Here is a 25,188-nt window from a genome sequence, read left to right on the forward strand (position 1 = left end):
TTCTGGGTGACCAAAAGCTGGAGCCCAGGCCCTTGATCATGCCACAGGGAGGTGGTGGTGGTGGTTTAGTCACTAAGTCATGTCTGACTCTTGCTTGCAACTCCATGGACTGTAGCCTGCCAGGCTCCTCTGTCCATGGGATTCTCCTGGCAAGAATGCTGGAGTGGGTTGCCATTTCCTTCTCCAGGGGATCTTCCTGACCCAGGAATCGAACGGATGTCTCCTACATTGCAGGCAGATTCTTTACTGGCTGAGTTGTGAGGGAAGCCCACAGGGAAGAGGGGCTTCCCAAGTCACAAGCATTGATGTGACGAATTCTGTCCTATTGGTTGCTACATTGTTGTTTTTGTTTAGTCCCTAAGTCGTGTCTGACTCTTTAAGACCCCATGGACTCTAGCTTGCCAGGCTCCTCTGTCCATGGGATTTCCCAGCCAAGAATACTGGAGAGGGTTTCCATTTCCTTCTCCAGAGGATCTTCCCGACCCGGGGATTGAACCTACATCTCCTGAGTTGACAGGTGGATTCTTTACTGCTGAGCCACTGGGGAAGCCCAGTTGCTATATTACACAGCTACAAAATATGAAATTCTGAGATTCAGTAGAGAAAGATGACAGATATATAACTAGTAATGCTCTCCCTCTAGACCACAGGTTTCTCAATGGCATGGAAAAGGACAGCGGCTGTTCACCTTTCAATTTATGGTTCATAGCAGTTTACTGCAAAAGAATATTGGTGTTGAGATCGATAATGGCATTAGTTAATATTATTTACCTGGGTCAGAAATTCCACACTAACTTTCTGCAATCAACTCAGATTTTTTAAAAGGCAAAGATGGGATCAGTTCAGTTCAGTCACTCAGTCGTGTCCGACTCTTTGTGACCCCATAAATCGCAGCACGCCAGGCCTCCCTGTCCATCACCAACTCCTGGAGTTCACTGAGACTCACGTCCATCGAGTCAGCAATGCCATCCAGCCATCTCATCCTCTGTCATCCCCTTCTCCTCCTGCCCCCAATCCCTCTCAGCATCAGAGTCTTTTCCAATGAATCAACTCGTCGCATGAGGTGGCCAAAGTACTGGAGTTTCAGCTTTAGCATCATTCCTTCCAAAGAAATCCCAGGGCTGGTGTCCTTCAGAATGGACTAGTAGGATCTCCTTGCAGTCCAAGGGACTCTCAAGAGTCTTCTCCAACACCACAGTTCAAAAGCATCAATTCTTCGGTGCTCAGCCTTCTTCACAGTCCAACTCTCACAGCCATACATGACCACAGGAAAAACCATAGCCTTGACTAGACGAACCTTTTTTGGCAAAGTAATGTCTCTGCTTTTGAATATGCTATCTAGGTTGGTCATAACTTTCCTTCCAAGGAGTAAGCGTCTTTTAATTTCATGGCTGAAGTCACCATCTGCAGTGATTTTGGAGCCCCCAAAAATAAAGTCTGACACTGTTTCCACTGGTTCCCCATCTATTTCCCATGAAGTGATGGGACCGGATGCCATGATCTTCGTTTTCTGAATGTTGAGCTTTAAGCCAACTTTTTCACTCTCCACTTTCACTTTCATCAAGAGGCTTTTGAGTTCCTCTTCACTTTCTGCCATAAGGATGGTGTCATCTGCATATCTGAGGTTATTGATATTTCTCCCAGCAATCTTGATTCCAGCTTGTGTTTCTTCCAGTCCAGCGTTTCTCATGATGTACTCTGCATATAAGTTAAATAAACAGGGTGATAATATACAGCCTTGACGTACTCCTTTTCCTATTTGGAACCAGTCTGTGGTTCCATGTCCAGTTCTAACTGTTGCTTCCTGACCTGCATACAAATTTCTCAAGAGGCAGATCAGGTGTTCTGGTATTCCCATCTCTTTCAGAATTTTCCACAGTTTATTGTGATCCACACAGTCAAAGGCTTTGGCATAGTCAATAAAGCAGAAATAGATGTCTTTCTGGAACTCTTTTGCTTTTTCGATGATCCAGTGGATGTTGGCAATTTGATCTCTGGTTCCTCTGCCTTTTCTAAAACCAGCTTGAACATCAGGAAGTTCACGGTTCACATATTGCTGAAGCCTGGCTTGGAGAATAGTATTTTCTAATTGAGCTCTTTTTTGCTTTCACTTATTTATCAGCATTTGTTTTGGTTTCTGTTGAGTTGGCAAATAATTGGTCAACATCCTCTTAGTAATAAATTACATCTTGTACAATTTTACTATGAAGCTGAGCCAAAATGTTACTTCTCCAAACCAATCTTAATTCTTTTTTATTTATGACATCTTTCACACTGCTTTATCTTTCTTTTTTGGTCTTTTTTTTAATCCTTTCCATTGTTTCCACAAACTTTGTAACATGTTGAATACATCACCGACTCGATGGACATGAGTTTGGGTGAACTCCGGGAGTTGGTGATGGAAGGGAGGCCTGGCGTGCTGTGATTCATGGGGTCGCAAAGAGTCGGACAAGACAGCACCTGAACTGAACTGAACTGAATACAACTCTTACAAGAATACAGGTCTCATTGTATGAGGAGTAGTCATGTAGACATTGTTGCCTCCCAGTAATCTTGCCCATCAGGAAAGCCAGGCCTTTACTGTTTCACAATTTGAGCCATTATTTTAGCACCTCTGTTTTTCTTAAATAAATGGAAGGCAAGCTAAAATCAGGCTGGACACCAGAGAGGCTAATGGGGGCAAAAGAATCTCTCCTTATTATTTATATAAGCAGATGGATTCTCATTTCTGGCTCCAGATAATGTGAGTTGGGCTTCTATTACTTGCACTTTGAAAAGACTTCAACAGAGATTATGAAAAGCTCTAAAAGAATGATTAAGAAAACAAGCTGTGAAAAGAATGCCTAAGTGTCACAAAGGCTGTGCTAATGAGGAGAAAAAAGATAACAGGAATATGACCTAGGCTGGGATGTAGCAATAAATAACAGTGTTAATCATAGCTAGTATTTACTTAATGCCTATTTATGTGCTGAATATTCTATGGTAATTAAACATGTCATCCTCATAAAGAAAGTCCTGAGACTGATAATGTTATTTAACACTCCTTATTCATAAATGAGGATAAGAAAGCAAAGAGTGGTTAGGAAATTTGCCCCAAAACTCATATAACAGGGACAAGGGCTAGGTTTCAGTTCTACAACTGGTGATGTTAAGCCTTGACTTTTTAACTATGACATTTATTTCTACTGAAAATAGAAAACAATAACATTGATCTAGTATTTCCTCTTGCTTTTTAGCTGCTTATGCCTCCCTTTGCCACTGAAGCTGTGGTAATTCCATAGACCTCACCCATTCCATTTGAGTAGCCAAACTTTCTAACCTCTGTTTTTAATTTTTTTTAATGGACATCTTGGATATTTTCAAGTATTTTTTGCCTTAAATAACATCATAAACATGCTCATTCAATGTTTCTCTACAAAATACTGGCTGGGTTCCTGCCTTGTGAAAGGCATGACACTAGGCACCGAGGATGCACAGAGGACTAGCACCTTTTCATTGTTGCTCTGGTTACCAAAGAGTTTAGTCTTTGGGATAAATGCCTTTCTATGAAAAAAAAATAATAGTGAAACTTATAAGAAATAGTCTCATGAGACATGTTGATATACAGCTTCAGGAAAAATTGTTTTCATCCTAGTGTCTGGAAGTGAGAGGTTATGAACCATTAAGTGTCTATAATAGGGTGTTGAATCACCAGGTAAAGAGAAAAAAGTATTAGTTGCTCAATTGTATCGGACTTTTTGCGACCCCATGGATTGTAGCTCACCAGGCTCCTCTGTCCATGGAATTATTCAGGAAAGGATACTGGAGTGGGTAGCCATTCCCTTCTCCAGTGTAACTTCCTAAACCAGGAATCAAACCTGGGTTTCCTACACTTCAGGCAGAGTCTTTACCATCTGAGCCACTAGGAAGCAAAAGTTGGCTATCAAATAAAGCCACTTCTGGGAATGTCAGAGAAAAAGAAGCTGGGGTGGCATACGCAACTAAAAAGCAAGAGGAAATACTAGGTCAATGTTATTGTTTTCTTCAAATGAGATAATGCGACATAGCAAACTTCCAAATCTCAGTGCCAACCATTTGTTTATTGCTCATGAGCCAATACAAATGAAGACAAGAAACAGGAAGACAGATCATGTCTAGACGGCATCATTTTACCACAAGGAGAGAGTCACCTGTACCTCCACTTTCTAGAATCAGAAAGCTCCATGATAGTTTCAGTCTTTGCTTATCTGCTAATTCATTCTCCTGGGAAAGGGTGTTGATATCAGACCTATTTCTTTTGCTTCTCCTTTTTGGGTTCAGTGACTTTAGGAGCACCCCATTCTCATGGTAGATGGCAGGCCATGCTCTATCTGAAGGCTTTGGGAGAGGACCCTTCTTTTATTCCTAACTTCTAGTGGTCACTAGCAATTCTTGGCATTCCACTGCTTACAGTATTGTAACTTCAGCTTCTATCCATGTCTTAACATGACCATCTTCCTTTGAGTCTCAGTGTATACCCATGACTGATTCATGATGATGTATGGCAGAAACCAACACAATATTGTAAAGCAATTATCCTCCAATTAAAAATAAATAAATTATAAAAAAGAGATTAGTCATTGAATTAGAGCCCATCTTTACCCACTATGACATCATCTTGACATAATTTCATTTCCAAACGTTGTCTTTTTCCACCTCCCAGACTTCATAGTCACTCAGGTCACTCTTTGTGCATGAAGTATACACTCCTTTCTTTGCTAGTCATATCCTACTTCAAGGCCTAACTCAATACACGTGCAACCTCCATTATACCCTAAATTTACTGTGGACAGATTTGAAGACTTCCCAATGCACATTTTTAATACTATTTGGTATTTGATGGGTACTCAGAACAGTTTGTTGAATTTATTTTAATAGAGAAAAAATTGTTTAGTGATTGCTCTGGTGGAGGATATGCTAAGCTCAACTCTAGGCAAAGAATTTTACTCTGCCATAACGTGCAGGAAACTATGCCCTTCTCTAGGAAAGCAGATTAAAGGGAGATGGCATTGAAATAAAGAGCTCCTATTTAGAATTCTAATAAATGATGCTATTCAGTGTGATTTTCTGAGATATCTCTAATTGGAGGCATGCCTTATTCAGAAGTGATTAAAGGTGTCATTTAGGCAAAAAATCAAACTTCTCTTTTTGATCACATCTGTAATTATAATGCATTAACAGAACAACTGTAAATACAGAAACCTCATGTGCTTTGACATCAAAATGTAGTTGTAAAAGCAATAAAAATGACTCAGCTGCCATGGAAGCTAAAGTCATGTTAATTACCTTAGATATTCCATGTCATCAATCCAGGTCTTAGTGTGTTATAGACAGAGTGTTTTGTATGGCTAGTTTATGTTTTGGAAGGTGATTCAAAGTCCTTCTATTTTCATATCTGGACCAACTTCCAAAATTGCCATCATATGTCAGGGTGTGTCTGAGCTATGCTTAAAAACTTTTGCATCTAGGATAACTTGAATTATCCAGCAATCATTTCTTCAACTTTCCCCCTTCTCACTTTGTATGTGGTAAAACTGAGGTAACTTCCTTGTCTGGGTGATAACCTGATGCTTAACTTCTGACAGGAAATAACTTTCTACTCATGTGCCTCCCAGTGTAAATCAATCTCCTTCAACAACGTCTTTTACCTTGGTTGTTGTGTTGTGCTTAGTTGCTCAGTTATGTCTGACTTTGCAACTCCATGGACTATACCCCACCAGGCTCCTCTGTCCATGGGGATTCTCCAGACAAGATTACTGGAGTGGGTTGCCATGCCCTCCTCCATGGGATCTTCCCAATCCAGGGATCAAACCCAGGTCTCTTGCATTGCAGGTGGATTCTTTACCATCTGACCCACCAGATCAGATCAGATTAGATCAGTTGCTTAGTCATGTCCGACTCTTTGCGACCCCATGAATCGCAGCACGTCAGGCCTCCCTGTCCATCACCAACTCCTGGAGTTCACTGAGACTCACGTCCATCAAGTCAGCGATGCCATCCAGCCATCTCATCCTCTGTCGTCCCCTCCTCCTCCTGCCCCCAATCCCTCCCAGCATCAGAGTCTTTTCCAATGAGTCAACTCTTCGCATGAGGTGGCCAAAGTACTGGAGCTTCAGCTTTAGCATTATTCCTTCCAAAGAAATCCCAGGGCTGATGTCCTTCAGAATGGACTGGTTGGATCTCCTTGCAGTCCAAGGGACTCTCAAGAGTCTTCTCCAACACCACAGTTCAAAAGAACTCCTTTATCTTGGTGATTTTCAGCATGTAAGTGGTCAAAACCCAAGTCAAACTAGCATGGGGTTTTCTGATTCTAGAAAGTGGAGGCACAGGTGTCTCTGTGTGACATAATGATGCTATCTAGACATTATCTCAATCTTCCCATTTCTTGTCTTCACTTGTGTTGGCTTAATTCACAGGCAGACTCCTTGTCCTGGAAGGATGGCTGCTAAAAGTTGCCACACTTACATCCTATCCCATCCTCAAATCTTGCTGAAATAAAGAGGATATCCTACCTGCTACACACAGAAGTCCATGGTGGCAAAGCATTGATTGGACTGACGTGGTCACTCATTTGTCTCTCATGAATCACTGTGGACAGGAGGGATAAATAGAATAACTGTTCAGGTCTTGATCAGGTGTCCACTCTGGCGTCTCCAGGACTGTGAGCCCTGGCAGACCACAAAGATTATGTGTGGAAGAGGGAGGAACCCAAGGTGGAGGTGGGGCAATGGAAGGAATCTTCCAGCTTTGGAAGAAAAATGAGCTTTGAACATTCAGAGTTGGAGATGTCCATTAGACACTCAATTATATTATATTAATGTCAAGAAAATGTCTGGAGTTTAGGGGGGTAGTATGTCTTGATATCTGGTAAAGTGAGCCCCTATGCTTTTATTTTAATTTTTATAGTAATTATTTTTGTATTTTGCTCTTTGTTATTAAAGATTTCCTTCTTTACTGAAAACAAACAAACAAAAAAACTTGACCTTGGTGGAGTTGTAGGGCAGAGGATATTATGATGGCTACTTTTATGTGTCACCTTGGCTGGGCTATAATACTCAGATATATAATCAAGCATTATTTTGGATGTTTCTGAGAGGGTGAATTTTGGATGAGCCTAAAAACTGCTTGAAACCACTGACTTGGAGTAAAGCAGATTGCCCTCTCTAAGTAAATGAGTCTCATCCAATTAGTTTCAGGTCTGAATATAAATAAAAGATTGACATCCTTGAGTAAGAAGAAATTCTGCCAACAGATGGCCTGTGGACTTGAACTACAATATCAGTTCTTTCCAATCTCTAGCCTGAAGGCCTTTCTATTTGAATTGCAACTTCAGCTCCTCCCTGAGTCTCCAGCCTGCTGGTCTACCCTGCAAACTTTGGATGTACCAGCCTCCATAATCACACTAGCAAATCCTTAAAACAAATTTCTCATTCTCTATACACACATTCTTTGGCTCTGTCTCTCTGGAAACCCCTGACTAACATAGCTGAGAAGGGGAGACTGGAGGCAAGAGGACTCACCAGGCTCTGTATATGCTGTGTAGAAAGCTCCCTGAGCACTTGATTTTCCCTGCACACTCCACGCTATCTCAGAGAAGCCATCCTGAGTGCTCCAAGCCTGCTCCTGGCATGAGAGCCAGAGCCAGGAGCCAGTGTCCATATTATCTGCCAAAGCTGGGCCAGGGAAAGCTCTCTTCAAACTGGCAAGATCCCCCCTCCATTTTACTTTGAGATAAAGATTCTTAAACATTTAAAAGTTTTTATTTATTAATTTTATTGTCCTTTGTATGCATCCATAGTTTTGTCTTATCCAGAGGGATTCTTGAAATGTTCAAATGAATTCCTGGCAAGTAGAATGAGAAGTAAGAATGAATAAATAAAGAGTTGGCAAGCCACTTCTGAAATGCTGCCAACCTCAAATGGATCTTTGATCCATACAAGGATGTTCTGAAGCATGGAGAGAAAACTATGTGTAAAAAGAATCACTCTATATACACACATTAATATATGGTATTTGTTTTTCTCTGATGACCTAGAAAGGTGGGATGGAAGGTGTGGGAGGGAGGTTCAACAGGAAGGGATATATGTATACATATGCTGATTCATTTTGTTGTACTGCAGAAACTAACATACCATTATAAAGCAATTATACTACAATAAAAATAAATGCAAAAAAAAAAAATCCTTCCATTTTTTGGTTAGACTTGGTCCAGTCAGAGAATGAGAAACATGAATTCTCCCCTTGCCTACACCTGTATCATTGTTTGAAGAACCCTGATACTTCCCTGGCATGGATCTCACGTAAGTTCAGGAGCATTTATTAACCTGCACACTTGCATATTCAGAACCTCCCTCAATCTCTTGGGAAACTTCAGACTAATGGCCAGGCTTCCTCATGTCCAGCTAACCAGCTGACAAGAGAGATGGGCTTCTTCTCTCTGTATTGTCTTAGCTACAGCGAAAGGTACAACTTTTACTGCTGAGATTTAAATAACAACACCAGAAGTTTCCACATTAAAAGTATTGCTTTTGTAGTTTATAATTTTAGAAAAGGAAGACAGAGAAAAAGGAATGGTATTTAGAGAACAAGAGAAAGAAAGTAGATTTTCAAAATCCTTTGAGAGATGTATTTAAGTTACTTGTTTGATTTATTTCAACAACTCTCTGCTTTCACCCAAATAAATTAAGGGAAACATCAAAATGTCTAGAAATTGGCATTCTGTTTTTAGAATAACATTTTAGAAATGTAAAACTATAAACATAGAATGGAAACTCAGGAGTAAACACTTCTCTCTTTTTAATCCCCTAAAGATGTTGGCCTTGTTTCTAACTTTACTCTCAAAGATGCTGTATATCCAAAAGCTAAATTGAGGCTGGGAATATACAGGGTAGCAGCAGAATAAAGGCATTAAGGGCATGGGACTTGGGGCTGGCCAGCTCTGGGACGCAATACCCATCTTTGCCATTTTATGTCCTCTGCAACATAGATGTGGCGGTAGTTCACACCTCATACAGTTGTTCAGAGAATTAAATTCATATCGATTTCGAGGAGGGGAGCATGTGTCAGGTCCTGAAAACATTTCTCAAGTTCTTTTTCCCTTCCTCTCTTTATTTCGTCCTGTCCTCTTCCCCTTCTTCTTCTTTCTCTCCTTGCCCAGGACACAAACGGTGGGGTCAGGTTTCCCTGCACAGTACAGGAATCATGGATTAGTAATTTTCCTTGCACAGTATGGGAATTACCATGGATTAGTGATTTTCAAACTGTTTTGTTTCTCAGCTATATACATTTTGTTACTCTGATTAGGATGAAATTTCATTTATAATTTCTTTCTCCTATCATTGCTGCTTCACCTCCAATATTTCTGGATAATTTTCAAATTAGTTTTTCACTTTCAGGTTTACTCATTAAATCCCAGTCTACGCAGGGTCCTAGGGGAGGTGGAAATGTTTGGGTCGCTTCCACAACCCATTGAATTTGTGCTGTGCTTCATCCCTGGAGCTGACGTAGTGGAGAATCTTAGAGCTCATGACCACCCCACCTCCACCCCGTCAGTGACAAAGTACCCAGAGCCTTACCCTTCCTTCACTTTTCTCCCTCTGTTGTTTTCCCAGCAGTTCCTTGCCCCTTCACCATTATCTGCTCCTCTCTCAAATCTTTGTCGAGCAGCTTTGCCTTATTCTCAGTCAGGTCCACTTACTTGTTGAGTGGGTTCAGGAGGTGTTAGGGGAGGGTGAGGAGCTTCTGCTCCACAGGTAGGAGAGAATCAAAGGCCTGCTGAGTGAGTGATCTAAAAGCCAACCACACTGTTCATGCTGTGAAAGCTTCTGCTGAGCTTTCTGAATCTGTTTCTACTAATAGAAGTTTCTCTATTTTTTGTTCTGGGAGAATACAAAAGTACCTTACTTTCTTACATGTGCTTCCCTGGTGGCTCAGATAGTAAAGAATCTGCTTACAAGGCAGCAAGACCCTGGTTTGATCTCTGGGTCTGGAAGATCCCTTGGAGAAGGCAATGGCAACCCACCCAAATATTCTTGCCTGGAGAATCCCATGAACAGTTCATGGGGTCACAAAGAGCTGGGCATGACTGAGTGACTAACACTTCATTTTCTTTCAGGCTCCAGGAAAGGGAAGCAAATTCTAATGCACAGAAGCTTGTTCAGTCTACACACTCTCATGGAGCCTGTCATATATTCCTTCCTCAATGGCAACAGAACATCAGCATGGGGATTTTGTTCCAAGAAAGATGGAAGCTTGTGTGTCTGTCTGGCTGTACTGTGCTGCTAAGTCACTTCAGTCGTGTCCGACTCTGTGCAACCCCAGAGACAGCAGCCCACCAGGCTCCCCCATCCCTGGGATTCTCCAGGCAAGAACACTGGAGTGGGTTGCCATTTCCTTCTCCAATGCAGGAAAGTGAAAAGTGAAAGTGAAGTCGCTCAGTCGTGTCCGACTCTTTGCGACCCCATGGACTGCAGCCTACCAGGCTCCCCCATCCATGGGGTTTTCCAGGCAAGAGTACTGGAGTGGGGTGCCAACATACTTGCCCATCAAGTACAAGGTTCAGTGCTGTGGGAGTTTTTTCCATTCTCAGATTAATCTGGCATTATTGGGCTTGCAGTTCTTCAAGATGACTTCCAGATGGGGTTCAATAGTGACTGCCTCTTCAGATAGAGCTTGTTCCTTACCAGTTACCCATGGTCCCCACTGCTCTCTGTGGTATTACACCATGCCTATATTATTTGCCTAAAATTCCATTAAGACTTGTGTACACATTTGAGTTTCCAAGACATAAGATATACTGTAAGATATAAGATACACCATAAGATATAAGATATAGCATAAGATATAAGATGTATCAATCCTTTACCTAAATTTTGCATTTCATTAGCCCTTTAACTTTCAGAACTTTCAATTATTCCCCACCTGTCTTTGGACATCTACTACTAGAAACAATATATTACTGATCCAATATCAAATTCATCATACTGTATGTCATAGTACTTCCTGACGTGGAGCGACCAGGGATCCACTAGGTCCCAGATGAGATTGTAGTTATGAGCCTAATTTCTTAGATGAAGCTGTAGAGGAAAATCCACATTTCTTTTCTTCCACCATGTTGCAGCCTGTTTGATTCTTTCACTGGTCAAAGACTTTGCCACTCTAGAGGCCCGCCTGGGGCAGTGCCAGGGGCTGGCCTTCTAAGCCTCACTGTGCCATCTGCCCTGAGGTCTGCCATTTCCCCAGGTCACCACCGCTGAATGTGTGCAGGTCTCTGTGTCCATGAAACATGCTGCTTTTCTCCTGCCCAGACTCAAAGAAGGCATCCCTCCCTTTCTCCTTACCCTGAAAGAGACTCATGTTCCTCAGTATTTGTGGGGTGCTAAGCATCATCTCTGAGTCTCTTCCAGCAGTGTTTCCATTTTATCCAATACAAATCTCTGAAATGGAAAGATAAATATGTAGATAAATAGTAATAATCTAGCTGGCTACCTGAAAGAAAAAGATCAGGGCAGGCACAAATGAAGACATTGGTTAGAAGACCTGCCAAAGAAACCTAGTCATCTGGGGCTTGTCTGGAAGTTGTCATCCCACGACCACTCCTTGTTCTAGTTCATGTAGAGGGATGATGCAGTAGAGGGTAATATAGGAGAAGGCTGCACATTTGGCTAATGTTTTTATACAGAGACTTGAAGAGATACAAATGTGTTTGGGGCTATCCGCTTTAGGAAATTAAGACTGGTGGATTGATTGTGTCTCATGATATCCCTGAAAATTGTTCTCTCTAAACCGGTATTATTCTGGGAGGTGGATCTCATGGTTTAGAGAAATACTCTGCATGGGAAATGTCATAATATTTCATAATTTCATAAAAGACTTCTTATGGATTTTCATTTCAACTATAAAATAGCTCTGTGAAGGAGGTACAGTTAAATCTTCACTTCAGATAAGAACACTGAGAGTAAGATAGATTAAATAGCTGTACAATCATACATGTAATAGGATTGTGACAAGTCATAGTGCAAACTCAAGTCTGCCCTACAGCCAATCCCAAGTGTTCAAATTTTTCACTGCTTTTTGCAAAAGCTATATTTCTACAATAGAACTCATATTGATAGTTCAAAAGATTTCTGAACTCAATGAGACCACTTATACACACATCTTTTTAAGTTTTATTTATACTTCTTAGTTCAAGAATTACACACTAGTCAACATTATTATATATTTACATGCTGAAACTGGCTGTAATAAGTTTAAATTCAAGAAAATAATTCTTATGTGCTACTCATTTATAATCCTCATTTGTTACTATCTCATGTATCCCAGAGATTGTAGTAGTCCTGTTTTTAGAAAGACATGAAAATAGATGCAATGATATCCACTTGTGTTTTGCATTTTCTAGCCATTGGAAAATGTGCATTATGTGCATATTAAGAAAGGCTACAAGGTAATTAGTAAGGCTGAAAATCACTACATTGTGAAGAAACTAGAATATCACTTGTTAGAAAAGGACAATTCAGAACTGTGCAGGGACAATATTTAAAATGGAACTATTTAAACACCCATGCAAATAAAAACTTTAAAATGTCATGGAATTTAAATTATTTTCAACACTGTTTGAATTAATACACTTAAAATGACCATTGAACACAAATTATTGAAATAAAAAGAGAAAGATACAAGCTGATGGAACTGTCAACTTGCTTCAGATGGTGCCAGGACACAGATACGGGCATCAGAATAATGACATGTGACAAGAGAGAGAGATTTGGCTTTCAAGTTGAAAAAAACACAAGTTTTTGTTTTTGTTCATTTTGGATTACATTTAACTTTATCACAAAACAAATTCGCAAAGCAAATTAAAATCTGATGTTAGCATTTTGCACACATCTATATATCTACAGAAATGTTTTACTTCAACTTTCAATTAACTAATAGATGCTTAATATTTTTTCCCCTTAAATTATTTCCTTAGGGCAGTATCTTAATTAGCATTCTGTTGGGTCCTTACTACTTTTTTTTACAATGTCCCTGGTATATTTGGAAAATATTTTTTAAACCTTTGGTGTGAAGCAGTGTCTTTTTTTCTCCTATTTTCCCTCACTTTTCCATTTTTCTTTCTTTTTTTAAAATAATTATGGAGTCTTTGGTTAAAAGTAAAAATGCTATCTAACGACAAATGCTATTATTAAAAAAAAAAGTCTTCTCTCTGTGCTATTGTGTAACATATATCTGGAGCAGGTATATAATAAGTGTTTGTTTTTCCTGTAGTGCCATCAATATAAACTTTTAGTCTTTGAAAATTGAGATTTAAGTTATGAACTTTGGTTTCTTAAACTCTTACGTATAAAAAGATCTATCAAGTAATCAATGATCATTTCTGCTTTTCCCAGTTGCCATTTCTAAGGCTATCTCTTGGTTGTCATAAACACTACAGTGTTTCCCATAGACGGGGTATGAGTGGGAGTGGCAAGAAAAAGTGTGTGTGTGTGTGAGAGAGAGAGCGAGCGAATTAAAACCCTTCTGTCTGGGATCCCAAAGCATTTATGCAAAAGAGTGTTTTAATTTCTCTGCTGGGGCTGCAGTAACTATTTTTACTTAGTAAAAATTAAATAAAAACTAAAAAAGAAAAAAACTAAACAATGATTTGTATCTATTGACTATTCATTTACAGCATGTTTAATTATTTACATAATAACACAGCAACTTAAGCCATAAACAGAATTTGCACATTGCCTTACCATAAAATACAAATTAGAAGTTAAAAATATTTAAGAAATCTGTTTTAATATTTACACACGCTCAGTGAAAGTTATGGTTGCTCACATTACATGGACTCTGTACACTTAGCAAAATGGCATGATTGCTACAGTTGAGAGTATCTGCCCTAACCAACATGGTGGGGTTTAGTTATTTTTTTTTCCTCCTCTTGGGAGGAATATATATATATATATTTTATCATTTTCTGTTTTCTTAAGACATTTTTGCTTTTAAATCACCATTGAACAATGCTAGTTGTTTCCTTGAAAAAGAGAATAAGTAGACAAGCAATGTGAGAACTAGTTGATTTCCATGTTCTGAGGTACAGTACTATTAGAGTGTCAAACTGTGCAGTGGTTCATAAGAACTGTAGGCATTGATTCGCTGATAGAGAAATGCTCAGTACCCTGTATTACTTGTTTCAATATGTTGATTTGTCGGCTGCCAAATTAAAAATATTCATACATTGGTTTAATGAAGGAAATAAAACATATTAGCTTATTCCTTTTGTTTTCCAACATATGAATGCATATATATGTATGTATGTTTATATGGATCTATATATACACATATATACATGTAAATATGTGGTAAGACCTGTTTGTTGGCTGTTTTTGTATGAATTCAATCATAAAATTGGAACACAGTTACCTATAGAAAGTGGAAATTGTCTTAGTAGACAATTTAATGCAGGTCTTGCTTAAAACAAACGTGATTCATTTCTCCATTATGCATCCCACTGAACTTTCTCTATGCGTTGTGCTTTTGTAAGCTGACAGATTTTTTTGTGTTCCTAATACTAGAATGTAAAGTCTTTTGGTTCCTAAACCATTTTTTATTATTACTATTTTTCACTTAGCACTGCTTTTGAAGAAATGAGGAAAGGTCTAGATGGCACTGCTTAAGTCTTTTCCCCTGTTATTAAATTGAAGTAGAAAGAATTGTAACATTCCTTATGCAAACACATGATTATGTTGCATGAGTTTTCAATTCTGAAAATGCATTTCATACCTACTAGCAGTCATGTACAGTATATATATATACAGATTGAGATCAAAGATTTCATTGAGAGTGTGCCTTTTAGAGTCAGAATTTACCTATGAATTTCACAGAGATGAAAAACACCTTAATTGCTGGCTATCTGGCTATTTCATAAACAAAAGAAAAACTATACATATATGTATAAACTGATAGTAATATTATATCAGAATTGCCAAAACATACTTTTGTGGTCCTGGATGCCAAGCTGACTGGTCTGTTTTGAAGACAAAGATCTAGCTCCCCTCCCTTCCCCTCCCCGAATCTGGTAACTAAAATTCAGTTCAACTACAAAAAAAACAATTGTTTAAGAATAAATTCTATATCTACTGTTATCTCTGGGTGGGATGAGTCAGGTTTTTCTACCTATATGGTTACTAAATGCCAATCAATGGATTTTACTCTAGGGTTTCTGTTCCACTGTCCCATCTTTTTCCTTTCCCCAAGATTTTTCTTAACACTGCGGTCAGAAATGAATCCCTGGTCATATGCTTTTGAAGCTCATGCTGCTAAGTTGCTTCTTCTGTCCACTTTGATCTAGATTTCTCTGTTGACTTTCCTGGACATCAAAATTTTGTTGGAACCATATAACAATATCAAGGATTTTTATGGCTTTTATGGTAATTGCAGATAAGAACCACTTCTAGGCTGGAGCTCCGAGTTGTCTCTAGAAAAACCTTTCCAGAATGGCATTTTGGAGTTGTGAACCTGAGTTATCAATATGCTCCTTCTTGATATATGCTACTCAAACTTTAACCCCTAGTGACAAGGGGCAGGCACTTTTATTAGTGTGATGTCTCAAAATGACTGCCCAGGGGAAAGTGTGTCCCTGGAGAAACTCGAGGAATCTCTGCTCTGAGCCCATGGGCAACGCATCGGTTGGATTCTGCCCAAAGATCATACTCAGAGGTGTTCAGGTGTATAAACAAAAATATAAGGGCCAGAGCTCCCTATGCTGGTGGAAAAAAAAAAAAAATACCATCCTATCTGGGGGACAACTTCAGAAGGATGCCAAACTTTTTTTTTTTTTTTTCCCTCTGACAGTGAACAATAGAAGGGCAGCAGGACTCCATCATATTCTAAGCTGCTGAATCATCAGGGAAAGAAAACATACATTTATCCACAGGCGGATAATGGCCTTAGCGGCTATGCACAATTAGGGATGTTACTCTAAAAAGAAGTGCTGTTTTTTTAAATAGAAATAGCAAAGTCATCCTCTAAGAAAAGTTTCAATCAAATCTAACTTTAAGGAAAAATGAGGAATTCACTATTTCCTCTGAGAAAGGCAAAATATGAACTTCACATTGATAGAAATAAAATATCTGAGCTTATTCTTTTCTCTTTTTTCAACATATGAATGAATATATCTAATTAGTATAGAAAGAAGCACAATGACATAATTTAAAAATTGAATAAAAGTAATATATCATGCCTGCCTGATTATCAGCTATATATTTTTCTGCAGTATCAACTGAGGCTCATAACATTCACCATGTACTATGGCTTTGTTGTTCTTCTATTTTCCATGACTTCCTATTTGATTAGGCAGACTGCAACATATACAATGAAAGCACCCTAAAAAACAAACTCTCCAAATCAACAACTAAACCTATTTGTGCACATAATCTCTTGAGTATTGTTTGCCATGAAAGACAAAGGTGAACTTCATTGTACATAAAGAAATACAGTTCTTTTAAAATCTCTCCAAAGACTTACTCTGTCTGTCTCTTAAGAATATAATCAGAATTTCAGAAACAAGAAAAGTTGGAAAAGACCATTAAGCCCGCTAAAGAAATGAACAAATCCTTCTTTTGAAATACCCTATTAAATTCAGAAATAAACTGCAGGAAAATGTTGTAGAGTCAGAGAAAAGCATCTTGTCTGCTAGCTCTGTCTGTGCTTTATATTCATATATTGGGATCACTCCCAGTGTAACCTAAGATGCTTCTAATTCTGCTAACATTTCTGTTTAGGGGTTGTCTTTTGATCAGGTACACTATAAAAACTTCTTCAGGTATGCTGTCAAAAGCTTGTGAGTTTGGAGGGAAAGAAATCTCTTTCACTCTACCTTCTGCCCCTGAACACAGTATGTATGGACCACATGCTTGTAAGGGGCTAAGGGTCATGCTGCTTGCGTGCTTTAATTTTGTTACAACTGTTGTCTCTGAATTTTCCACTCCGTTCTGGGTTATTAACTCTTATTTTTAACTGCCTCAGAAATAGCATTATAGAAAAATTTCTTTTGGCCACCAGGCATGATAATGTTTAGAAGTCTCCCCGTCTCTAAACGTCAAAATGGAAGATGTCAGCATTGATTCCCAAGCTCAAGCAAACATGGCCTGGCCAAATTGGTTTCCTGAGTCTCTGTCTTGACTCTCCCTATCTTGTTTGAATTACATGAGAACCTTCTAGAATCCGGTGGGAATTAACTTCCTGTGGCACCATCATCACCTTAATAAGACAGGCAGATATCGTCTTCAGTAAGCATGTTTGCATGGCATGGCAGATCACATGACAACCTTAGGAATGAAAATGGGGAGTATCTGGATATGACCACATCTCAGCAAGATGACTGATGACACTACTGAGCCTTCTGGAATATCATCTAAATTATTCCCCTCCGTATAGGCTGTGTACTAAGCAGATAAGGTGGAACACAGATTCAGTCTTGCCAGCATGTGTACAAATCACTTGCATTTTAACTGGAAAACCCCAAGAACCTTAGCATTTTCATGACTTAGCAGAAGCAACCCAAACGGTATGAATTGGACCACAGGATAGGCCAGCAACTAAGGTATTTTAGCATCACTTTTGTCCTGGATTGATGTGTTTTCCAAGTTCTATGTCAGGCTGTACATCTGGTTTGAGGAGGAATCTAGTCCTTGCTTCACATGGGAAGCAATGTTTTAGTTCACATAATAAAGCCAGTAGACGATGTTGAAGAAGGAGAAAACCACTGGGAAGAATATGCGGGACCACCGGTCTATGGCATTCACATCAGTCAAGTCGGGAATGGTGATTTTCAGCTGGGAGGCGCGTCTCCGCAGGCGGCTTTTCTTCTGTGCCACGTGCCGTTCCAGGGCATTTCGGCCAAAACTATGCCTGGGCAACCCGGCTTTCCGATACTGGATGCTGGAGGCATCATAGGCCAGCATTGTGCTCCTTGGGTCTCCAAGTCCCATCACAGCCTCGGAGGTGGCCATTTCATTTTTTATCTCAAGAGTGCTCAGTAAGATGTTCTCATGGGGGTCCATCTGCAAGGGGGAAGAAACAAACGAGACTTTCAAAACAGAAAGCCTTTACTGATGATTTTTACACAAGGTGCTATGATTTGTAGTTTGGATATTCATGATTAAGAGAACTGGCTTTGTGTCCACATGCTCTCAATTTGAACTGTGGTTCTGCCACTATAAACTGTGAGTTTCAGTTTCTTCATCTACTAAATGGTATAATAATCCACTCCAAGAGGATGGCTGTAATGGTGTAATGGTATAATAGATTGTTGCTAGTACCATTTTCATGATTTCCATATACAGCATGCAGAGAAATGGAAAGCATAACCTCCCCCTTTAAATAATTTACAGTCTTGATTAAAAATACCTAAAAAGTCTAAACTGAACTAGGGCTAAAATAGTATTAGGGGATGAATTACTAAATTGTGCTCACAATAGAAGCCTAATTACAGATTAATTCATGATAAAACCAGAACTAAAAGTAGTAGGTAACACATACAAAGCACTTGATATATACGCCAGAAACATTTTTATGTAACTTCATTTAACTGATGCTTCTTAACGCCCACACAGTTACAAGGTGTCACCTTAAATATTCAGTGTCAATATAAATAGGGTAAAGGAAGAATTTTGAACAACAAAAATGCAGGAAACACATGACTTGCCAAAATGCAAGAGAATTCAAAACAACGAGGAACTTGAAAATAATAGTTGAACAGACTATGGGTGTTGTGGGTGGTCAAGGGGTGAGTGGGGTGACTTGCCAGGGAAGAGAAGCAGACAGGAATTAAGAGTTAGACACGAATTTTCTGTACTGAGCTGAATTCTGGGCCCAGGGAGTAGAATTAAGGTGGCTGTGCTGACAGGGTGATTCTTTTTTCTCTTGAATTATTTCTTCTTAGCAAGTCTAAAAGTAAAGGATGAATACTGAGATCATGATTCTCCAAAACTAAATGATTATGTAATGCTTTTTGTTCTGTTGAAATGGGAAAATTTGTGTATCTTATTTTTAAGAGGCCTCCATTGCTACATAGATAATAAAACCTAACCACAACAAGCTATTATTAATAATACAGTATATTTATTTTAGTAAAGACTTGAACTATATCTACTGCCAATATTTTTTATAATCAATTTTTGTATATTTTATTTTGTTTCCAGTTTTATTGAGAAATAATTGATACATATCACTGTAAAATTTTAAGGTGCACAGCATGATAGTTCAATTTATATATATTATGAAATGACTACCACAATAGGTTAAGCTAACATCCATCTTTTCATATAAATATGAATCAAAAATAAAAAAAGAAAAAACAAGGAAAGAAAATTGTGGTGAGAACTCAAGAAATAAACGCTGATTGAATGAAATTCATTTTATGACACTTAAAACTCAATGTGTTCCTGTATCATCAATAAGATGATTCAATCTACAACACCATTGTGAAGATGGGAACTGCGTGGGACTATACGTCTTGAGTCCCTTTCCTGCTCTAAGGCTTCCACCTCTATATATAGAGGTCTCTTGCTAGAGCAGCAGGCTCAAGCACCTGAGATATGGAAACATTTCCCATGGTACACGGGACCACTTATATGACAGATGTCCCATTTTTATGCATGAGAAGGGAATTTAGTGAGCAGTACCTAGTAGCTTGTTGTTGTTTAGTCCCTAAGTCCTGTCTGACTCTTTCATGATGACCTCATGGACAGTAGCCCACCAGGCTCCCCTATCTAGTAGCTAAGGCTAAGTAATTTACATATTGACTTTTCCATTTCCAGTAGTCCAGTGGGATCAGCATGTATCTCAAGCTCAGAAAATAAGGCACAGAGAGGTTAAGAAATTAACACAAATTCACCCAGTGAACAGGTGACAGAGCAAGAACTGGACTCAGGTCTCTCTCACTATGCTATGCTAAGAACAGAAACAGCCCCCTCCCCCTATAGTTCTCTACACTCATAAAAGAAGACCTTCTCAGTGCGGGGGAGGGGCAGTACCTGGAGGCTTGCAAAATGTCCTTAATGAGGATGGAGATAAGTGTCTTGATTTAAATACATCACTAAAGATTAGAACTAATGTAAAGTCCTATTAACTGTAACATTGTCAATAAACGTCTGCTATTTGAACCTTCAACAGCCCCACTAGCAATAATTCTATTTAAGGAAGCACCACTTCCCTTCTCTCAGTTACTGTGCTTCTGATGTGGCTGGAGTCAAGCAGAGCAATCCTGACACAGTGATTGTTTCAGTGACAGACACACGCCCATTTCAGAACCAATGGCATGTCATGAGCCTTCAGGTGGGCATACTAAAGACTCTCAAACATTTCCACTGGGTTTGTACCCAGAAGTATGTAGCCCTGAGTCTAATGAATTTGTTGAGATGCTCCAGCTGCAAGAGGTGATCCTAAGTTGAAAACAAGCCAACACTGGGAGACACAGAGAATCCATGACCTCCTGAGAGTGTCTGTATCTGGTATGCCTGATTTGCTGATGCTAAACAGATAATACACCTCACTCTCTCTCTCTTTCTCTTTTTCGTATAAGACAGCATGAGTTGGGTTTTCTTTTACTTAAGACCCAAATAATTTTAACTGAGATATGATTCATCTTTATGCATCTGAACAACCCTATAATATAGGCAGGGCAGGAAAGATATTATTGATGTTACACCTGTAATAAGGATGTTTCACAACTCAAATTGAAATTAAGGAAATCTGTTACAGTAATACAATCTTTAGTATGCAGAAGAGTGCTGGGTTTCAATGCTTCTAGCTAGAACCAAAAGCATCTAGGGGCTGCTGGGTTTGGTGGCTGGCTGGTCAACCGGCTTACATTTCCCCCCACCTTGTCTGTTTTCCTTCAAATGGTGTGAACTGTGTTAGCAGCAAAGGTCAAAGGTGAAGGCTTTTTATATGTGTTTCAACAGGCTGTTATATGTAACTCAAATGATAAAGGGGGAAAGGCTTTTTAATTGATTATATTGAGCTTCCATTAGTAATCTATAGAGTTTATTTACTCTGGGTGGTGCTAGTGGTAAAGAACCCACCGGCCTGCCAATGCAGGAGACAGAGATTGAACATGCAGGTTTGAACCCTGGGTTGAGAAGATCCCCTGGAGAAGGGCATGGCAACGCACTCCAGTATTCTTGCCTGGAGAATCCCATGGACAGAAGAGCCTGGTGGGCTACAGTCCATAGGGATGCAAAGAATTGGACATGACTGAAGCAACTTGATACACACATTGTTTAAATAAAAGAAAAATAACTTTTAACTTATGCATGTGAAATTGAACAACTATTATCTTTCCTTTTTTCTTTTTGAAATACTTGTTTTTGGAAGGTGACTGCTGATTGAGGTTTATTTTGTTTTTTTTGTTTTGTTTGTTTGTTTGTTTGTTTTTGTGTTTGTTTGTTTTGAGGGACCTCCTTACAGCATCATTGCAGAAAATGCTGTATTTCCATTTTACAGGGCAGGAAACTGAAGTTCAGAAAAATAAAGTGAGTTAATTAAAATCTTACTATGCACAAGTAATAAAACAGTGTAATAATTCTTCTCTGTTGATGATTATCTCAATGCAATAATATTCCATGCTGCCTCCAGCATCTCCCAAATCAATCAGGGAAGTCTGACTCAGGTAGTGGTTTTGTGGGCTGGAATAGTCTATTTTAGTGGCTCCAAAACTTTAATGAACCTCATAATTCCCTGGGAAGTCTTATTAAAACACACATCTCTTGGCACTCCCTCCCAGAATTCCTCAGTTAGTAAATACGGGATAAGGCTCAATAATCTGCATTTCTAACAAGTTCCCAGGTGATGAGGTGATGCTGGTCTGGGGTTCACATTTGGAAGACTACTAGTCTGCTGGACTGCAGCAGAAGGACATGACTAAACAAAGCGGCCGGAGATACCTTGGGAAACAATGAAGCCGCTGAAGTTCTACCACAGTCCTTACCACTCAGAGAACACATGAAACTTCTGTTCATTATTCACTACAGACAGGCATTGTGTGACACAACTTTACACAACTTTCAAGACCATCCCCAAGAAAAAGAACTGCAAAAAAGCAAAATGGCTGTCTGAGGAGGCCTTACAAATAGCTGTGAAAAGAAGGGAAGGGAAAAGCAAAGGAGAAAAGGAAAGATATACCCATTTGAATGCAGAGTTCCAAAGAATAGCAAAGAGAGATAAGAACCCCTTCCTCAGCAATCAATGCAAAGAAATAGAGGAAAACAATAGAACGGGAAAGACTAGAGATCTCTTCAAGAAAATTAGAGATACCAAGGGAACATTTCATGCAAAGATGGGCTCAATAAAGGACAGAAATGCTATGGACCTAACAGAAGCAGAAGATATTAAGAGGAGATGGCAAGGATACACAGAAAAACTGTACAAAAAAGATCTTCATGACCCAGATAATCATGATGGTGTGATCACTGACCTAGAGCCAGACATCCTGGAATGTGAAGTCAAGTGGGCCTTAGAAAGCATCACTATGAACAAAGCTAGTGGAGGTGATGGAATTCCAGTTGAGCTCTTTCAAATCCTGAAAGATGATGCTGTGAAAGTGCAGCACTCAATATGCCAGCAAATTTGGAAAACTCAGCAGTGGCCACAGGACTGGAAAAGGTCAGTTTTCATTCCAATCCCAAAGAAAGACAATGCCAAGAATGCTCAAACTACTGCACAATTGCACTCATCTCACATGCTAGTAAAGCAATGCTCAAAATTCTCCAAGCCAGGCTTCAGCAATATGTGAACCGTGAACTTCCAGATGTTCAAGCTGGTTTTAGAAAAGGCAGAGGTCAAATTGCCAACATCCACTGGATCATTGAAAAAGCAAGAGAGTTCCAGAGAAATATGTATTTCTGCTTTATTGACTATGCCAAAGCCTTTGACTGTGTGGATCACAATAAACTGTGGGAAATTCTGAAAGAGATGGGAATACCAGACCACCTGACCTGCCTCTTGAGAAACTGTATGCAGGTCAGGAAGCAACAGTTAGAATAGGACATGGAACAACAGACTGGTTCCAAATAGGAAAAGGAGTACATCAAGGCTGTATATCGTCATCCTGCTTATTTCTCTTATATGCAGAGTACATCATGAGAAACACTGGGCTGGAAGAAGCACAATCTGGAATAAAGATTGATATTTGGGAGAAATATCAATAAGCTCAGATATGCAGATGACACCACCCTTATGGCAGAAAGTGAAGAGGAACTAAAGAGCCTCTTGATGAAAGTGAAAGAGGAGAGTGAAAAAGTTGGCTTAAAGCTCAACATTCAGAAAACGAAGATCATGGCATTTGGTCCCATCACTTCATGGGAAATAGATGGGGAAACAGTGGAAATAGTGGCTGACTTTATTTTTTTGGGCTCCAAAATCACTGTAGATGGTGACCGCAGCCATGAAATTAAGACGCTTACTACTTGGAAGGAAAATTATAACAAACCTAGATAGCATATTCAAAAGCAGAGACATTACTTTGTCAACAGGGTCCGTCAGTCAAGGCTATGGTTTTTCCAGTGGTCATGTATGGATGTGAAAGTTGGACTATAAAGAAAGCTGAGCGCCGAAGAATTGATGCTTTTGAATTGTGGTGTTGGAGAAGACTCTTGAGAGTCCCTTGGACTGCAAGGAGATCCAACCAGTCCATCCTAAAGGAGATAAGTCCTGGGTGTTCATTGGAAGGACTGATGTTGAAGCTGAAACTGTAATACTTTGACCACCTGATGTGAAAAGCTGACTCATTTGAAAAGACCCTGGTGCTGGGAGGGATTGGGGGCAGGAGGAGAAGGGGACGACAGAGGATGAGATGGTTGGATGGTATCACCGACTCAATGGACATGAGTTTGGGTGACCTCTGGGAGTTGGTTATGGACAGGGAGGCCTGGCATGCTGTGGTTCATGGGGTTGCAAAGAGTCGGACATGACTGAGCTAAACTATGTAAACTTTAAAAAAAATTAATTTTTATATGATTTTGAAAGGTTACTTTCCATTTACAGTTATCCCAATACATTAGCTATATTCCCTGTGTTGTACAATACATTCTTGGGCCTGTCTTATATCCAGTATTTTGTACTTTCTACTCCCCTACCCCTATATTGTCCCTCCTCCCCCCTTCCCACTGGTAACCACTTGTTTGTTCTTTGTATCTATGAGTCTGCTTCTTTTTTTGTTATATTCACCAGTTAGTTCTATTTTTAAGATTTCACATATAAGTGATATACAGTTTTTGTTTCTCTGACATATCACTTGGCATAATGTCCTCCAAGTCTATCCACATTGCTGCAAATGGCAAAATTTCATTCTTTTTTATGGCTGAGTAGCATTCAATTGTGTGTATGTACCACATCTTCTTTATCCATCCATCTGCTGATGGACACTAAGGTTGTTTCCATATATTGCCTCTTGAAAATAATGCTGCTATGAACACTGGGGTGGCATGTATCTTTTCGAACTTATGTTTTTTTTTTTTGGATATATATCCAAGAGTAGACTGGCTTGGTTATAATGATCTTGACAATAATGTAACAGGGGAGTTATTATTAATAGTCTCATTTTAAAAATAAGGAGATTGAGAATTAGGACTAGTTAGTGATTGTCTAGAGTTGCAGTTAAAGTAGTACACTTGGCATTTAATCTGTTTGTTCCAATGTTCCTGTTCCTACTGACATGACTATACAGTTGCTTATCTTGACACTTTTCTTCAATTATAAGTTCAGTCTTGGAACCTGTATCAGCTTGTACTTAGGTAATGAGATTTCATAAAATGGAAGGAATAGCAACTGTCACATGAATTTAGCTAATCCTTTTAAAAAACGGATCTCCTCCCCACCCTCTCCAGCTTTGCCCAAATGATCGTCCTAATTGACTTTCTCTTGAGCAGTGGAGACATGGGAGAAACCACTAAATCATCCCTTTTTTTGGTTAGAACATAAACAAAAGATAGTTCCTCTTTAACTTATCAGAAAGGTCATGGAGCAATCTCTTTTGCCCTGGAAAACATAACAAAATACTGGTCATCTGTTTTGTCTTGTAATTTTTACCTATTTAAACAGCCATGAGAATACTGCTGATAGTAATTAAAACAACGGAGAAAAGGAAACCAAAAATATATGAAGGAAAACAGATGAGAGAGAGAC

The 25,188-nt window shown here is 39.2% G+C and overlaps 1 protein-coding gene across 3 annotated transcripts in view; it reads right to left on the reverse strand.

Annotated features, from left to right (window-relative positions):
• Positions 1-15,158: 15,158 nt before the first annotated feature.
• GABRB2 (gamma-aminobutyric acid type A receptor subunit beta2) overlaps positions 15,159-25,188 on the reverse strand; it is a 438,630-nt gene continuing 428,600 nt past the window's right edge. For all 3 annotated transcript variants that reach the window (XM_055561844.1, XM_055561859.1, XM_055561850.1), the window contains one exon: positions 15,159-18,065. In XM_055561844.1, the coding sequence (XP_055417819.1) occupies positions 17,718-18,065 (348 nt within the window). In that variant the 3' untranslated portion in view covers positions 15,159-17,717. The remainder of the gene's footprint in view (positions 18,066-25,188) is intronic.

The sequence above is a fragment of the Bubalus kerabau genome, chromosome 1, assembly GCF_029407905.1.
Source record: "Bubalus kerabau isolate K-KA32 ecotype Philippines breed swamp buffalo chromosome 1, PCC_UOA_SB_1v2, whole genome shotgun sequence".
NCBI classification, from domain to species: domain Eukaryota; kingdom Metazoa; phylum Chordata; class Mammalia; order Artiodactyla; family Bovidae; genus Bubalus; species Bubalus kerabau.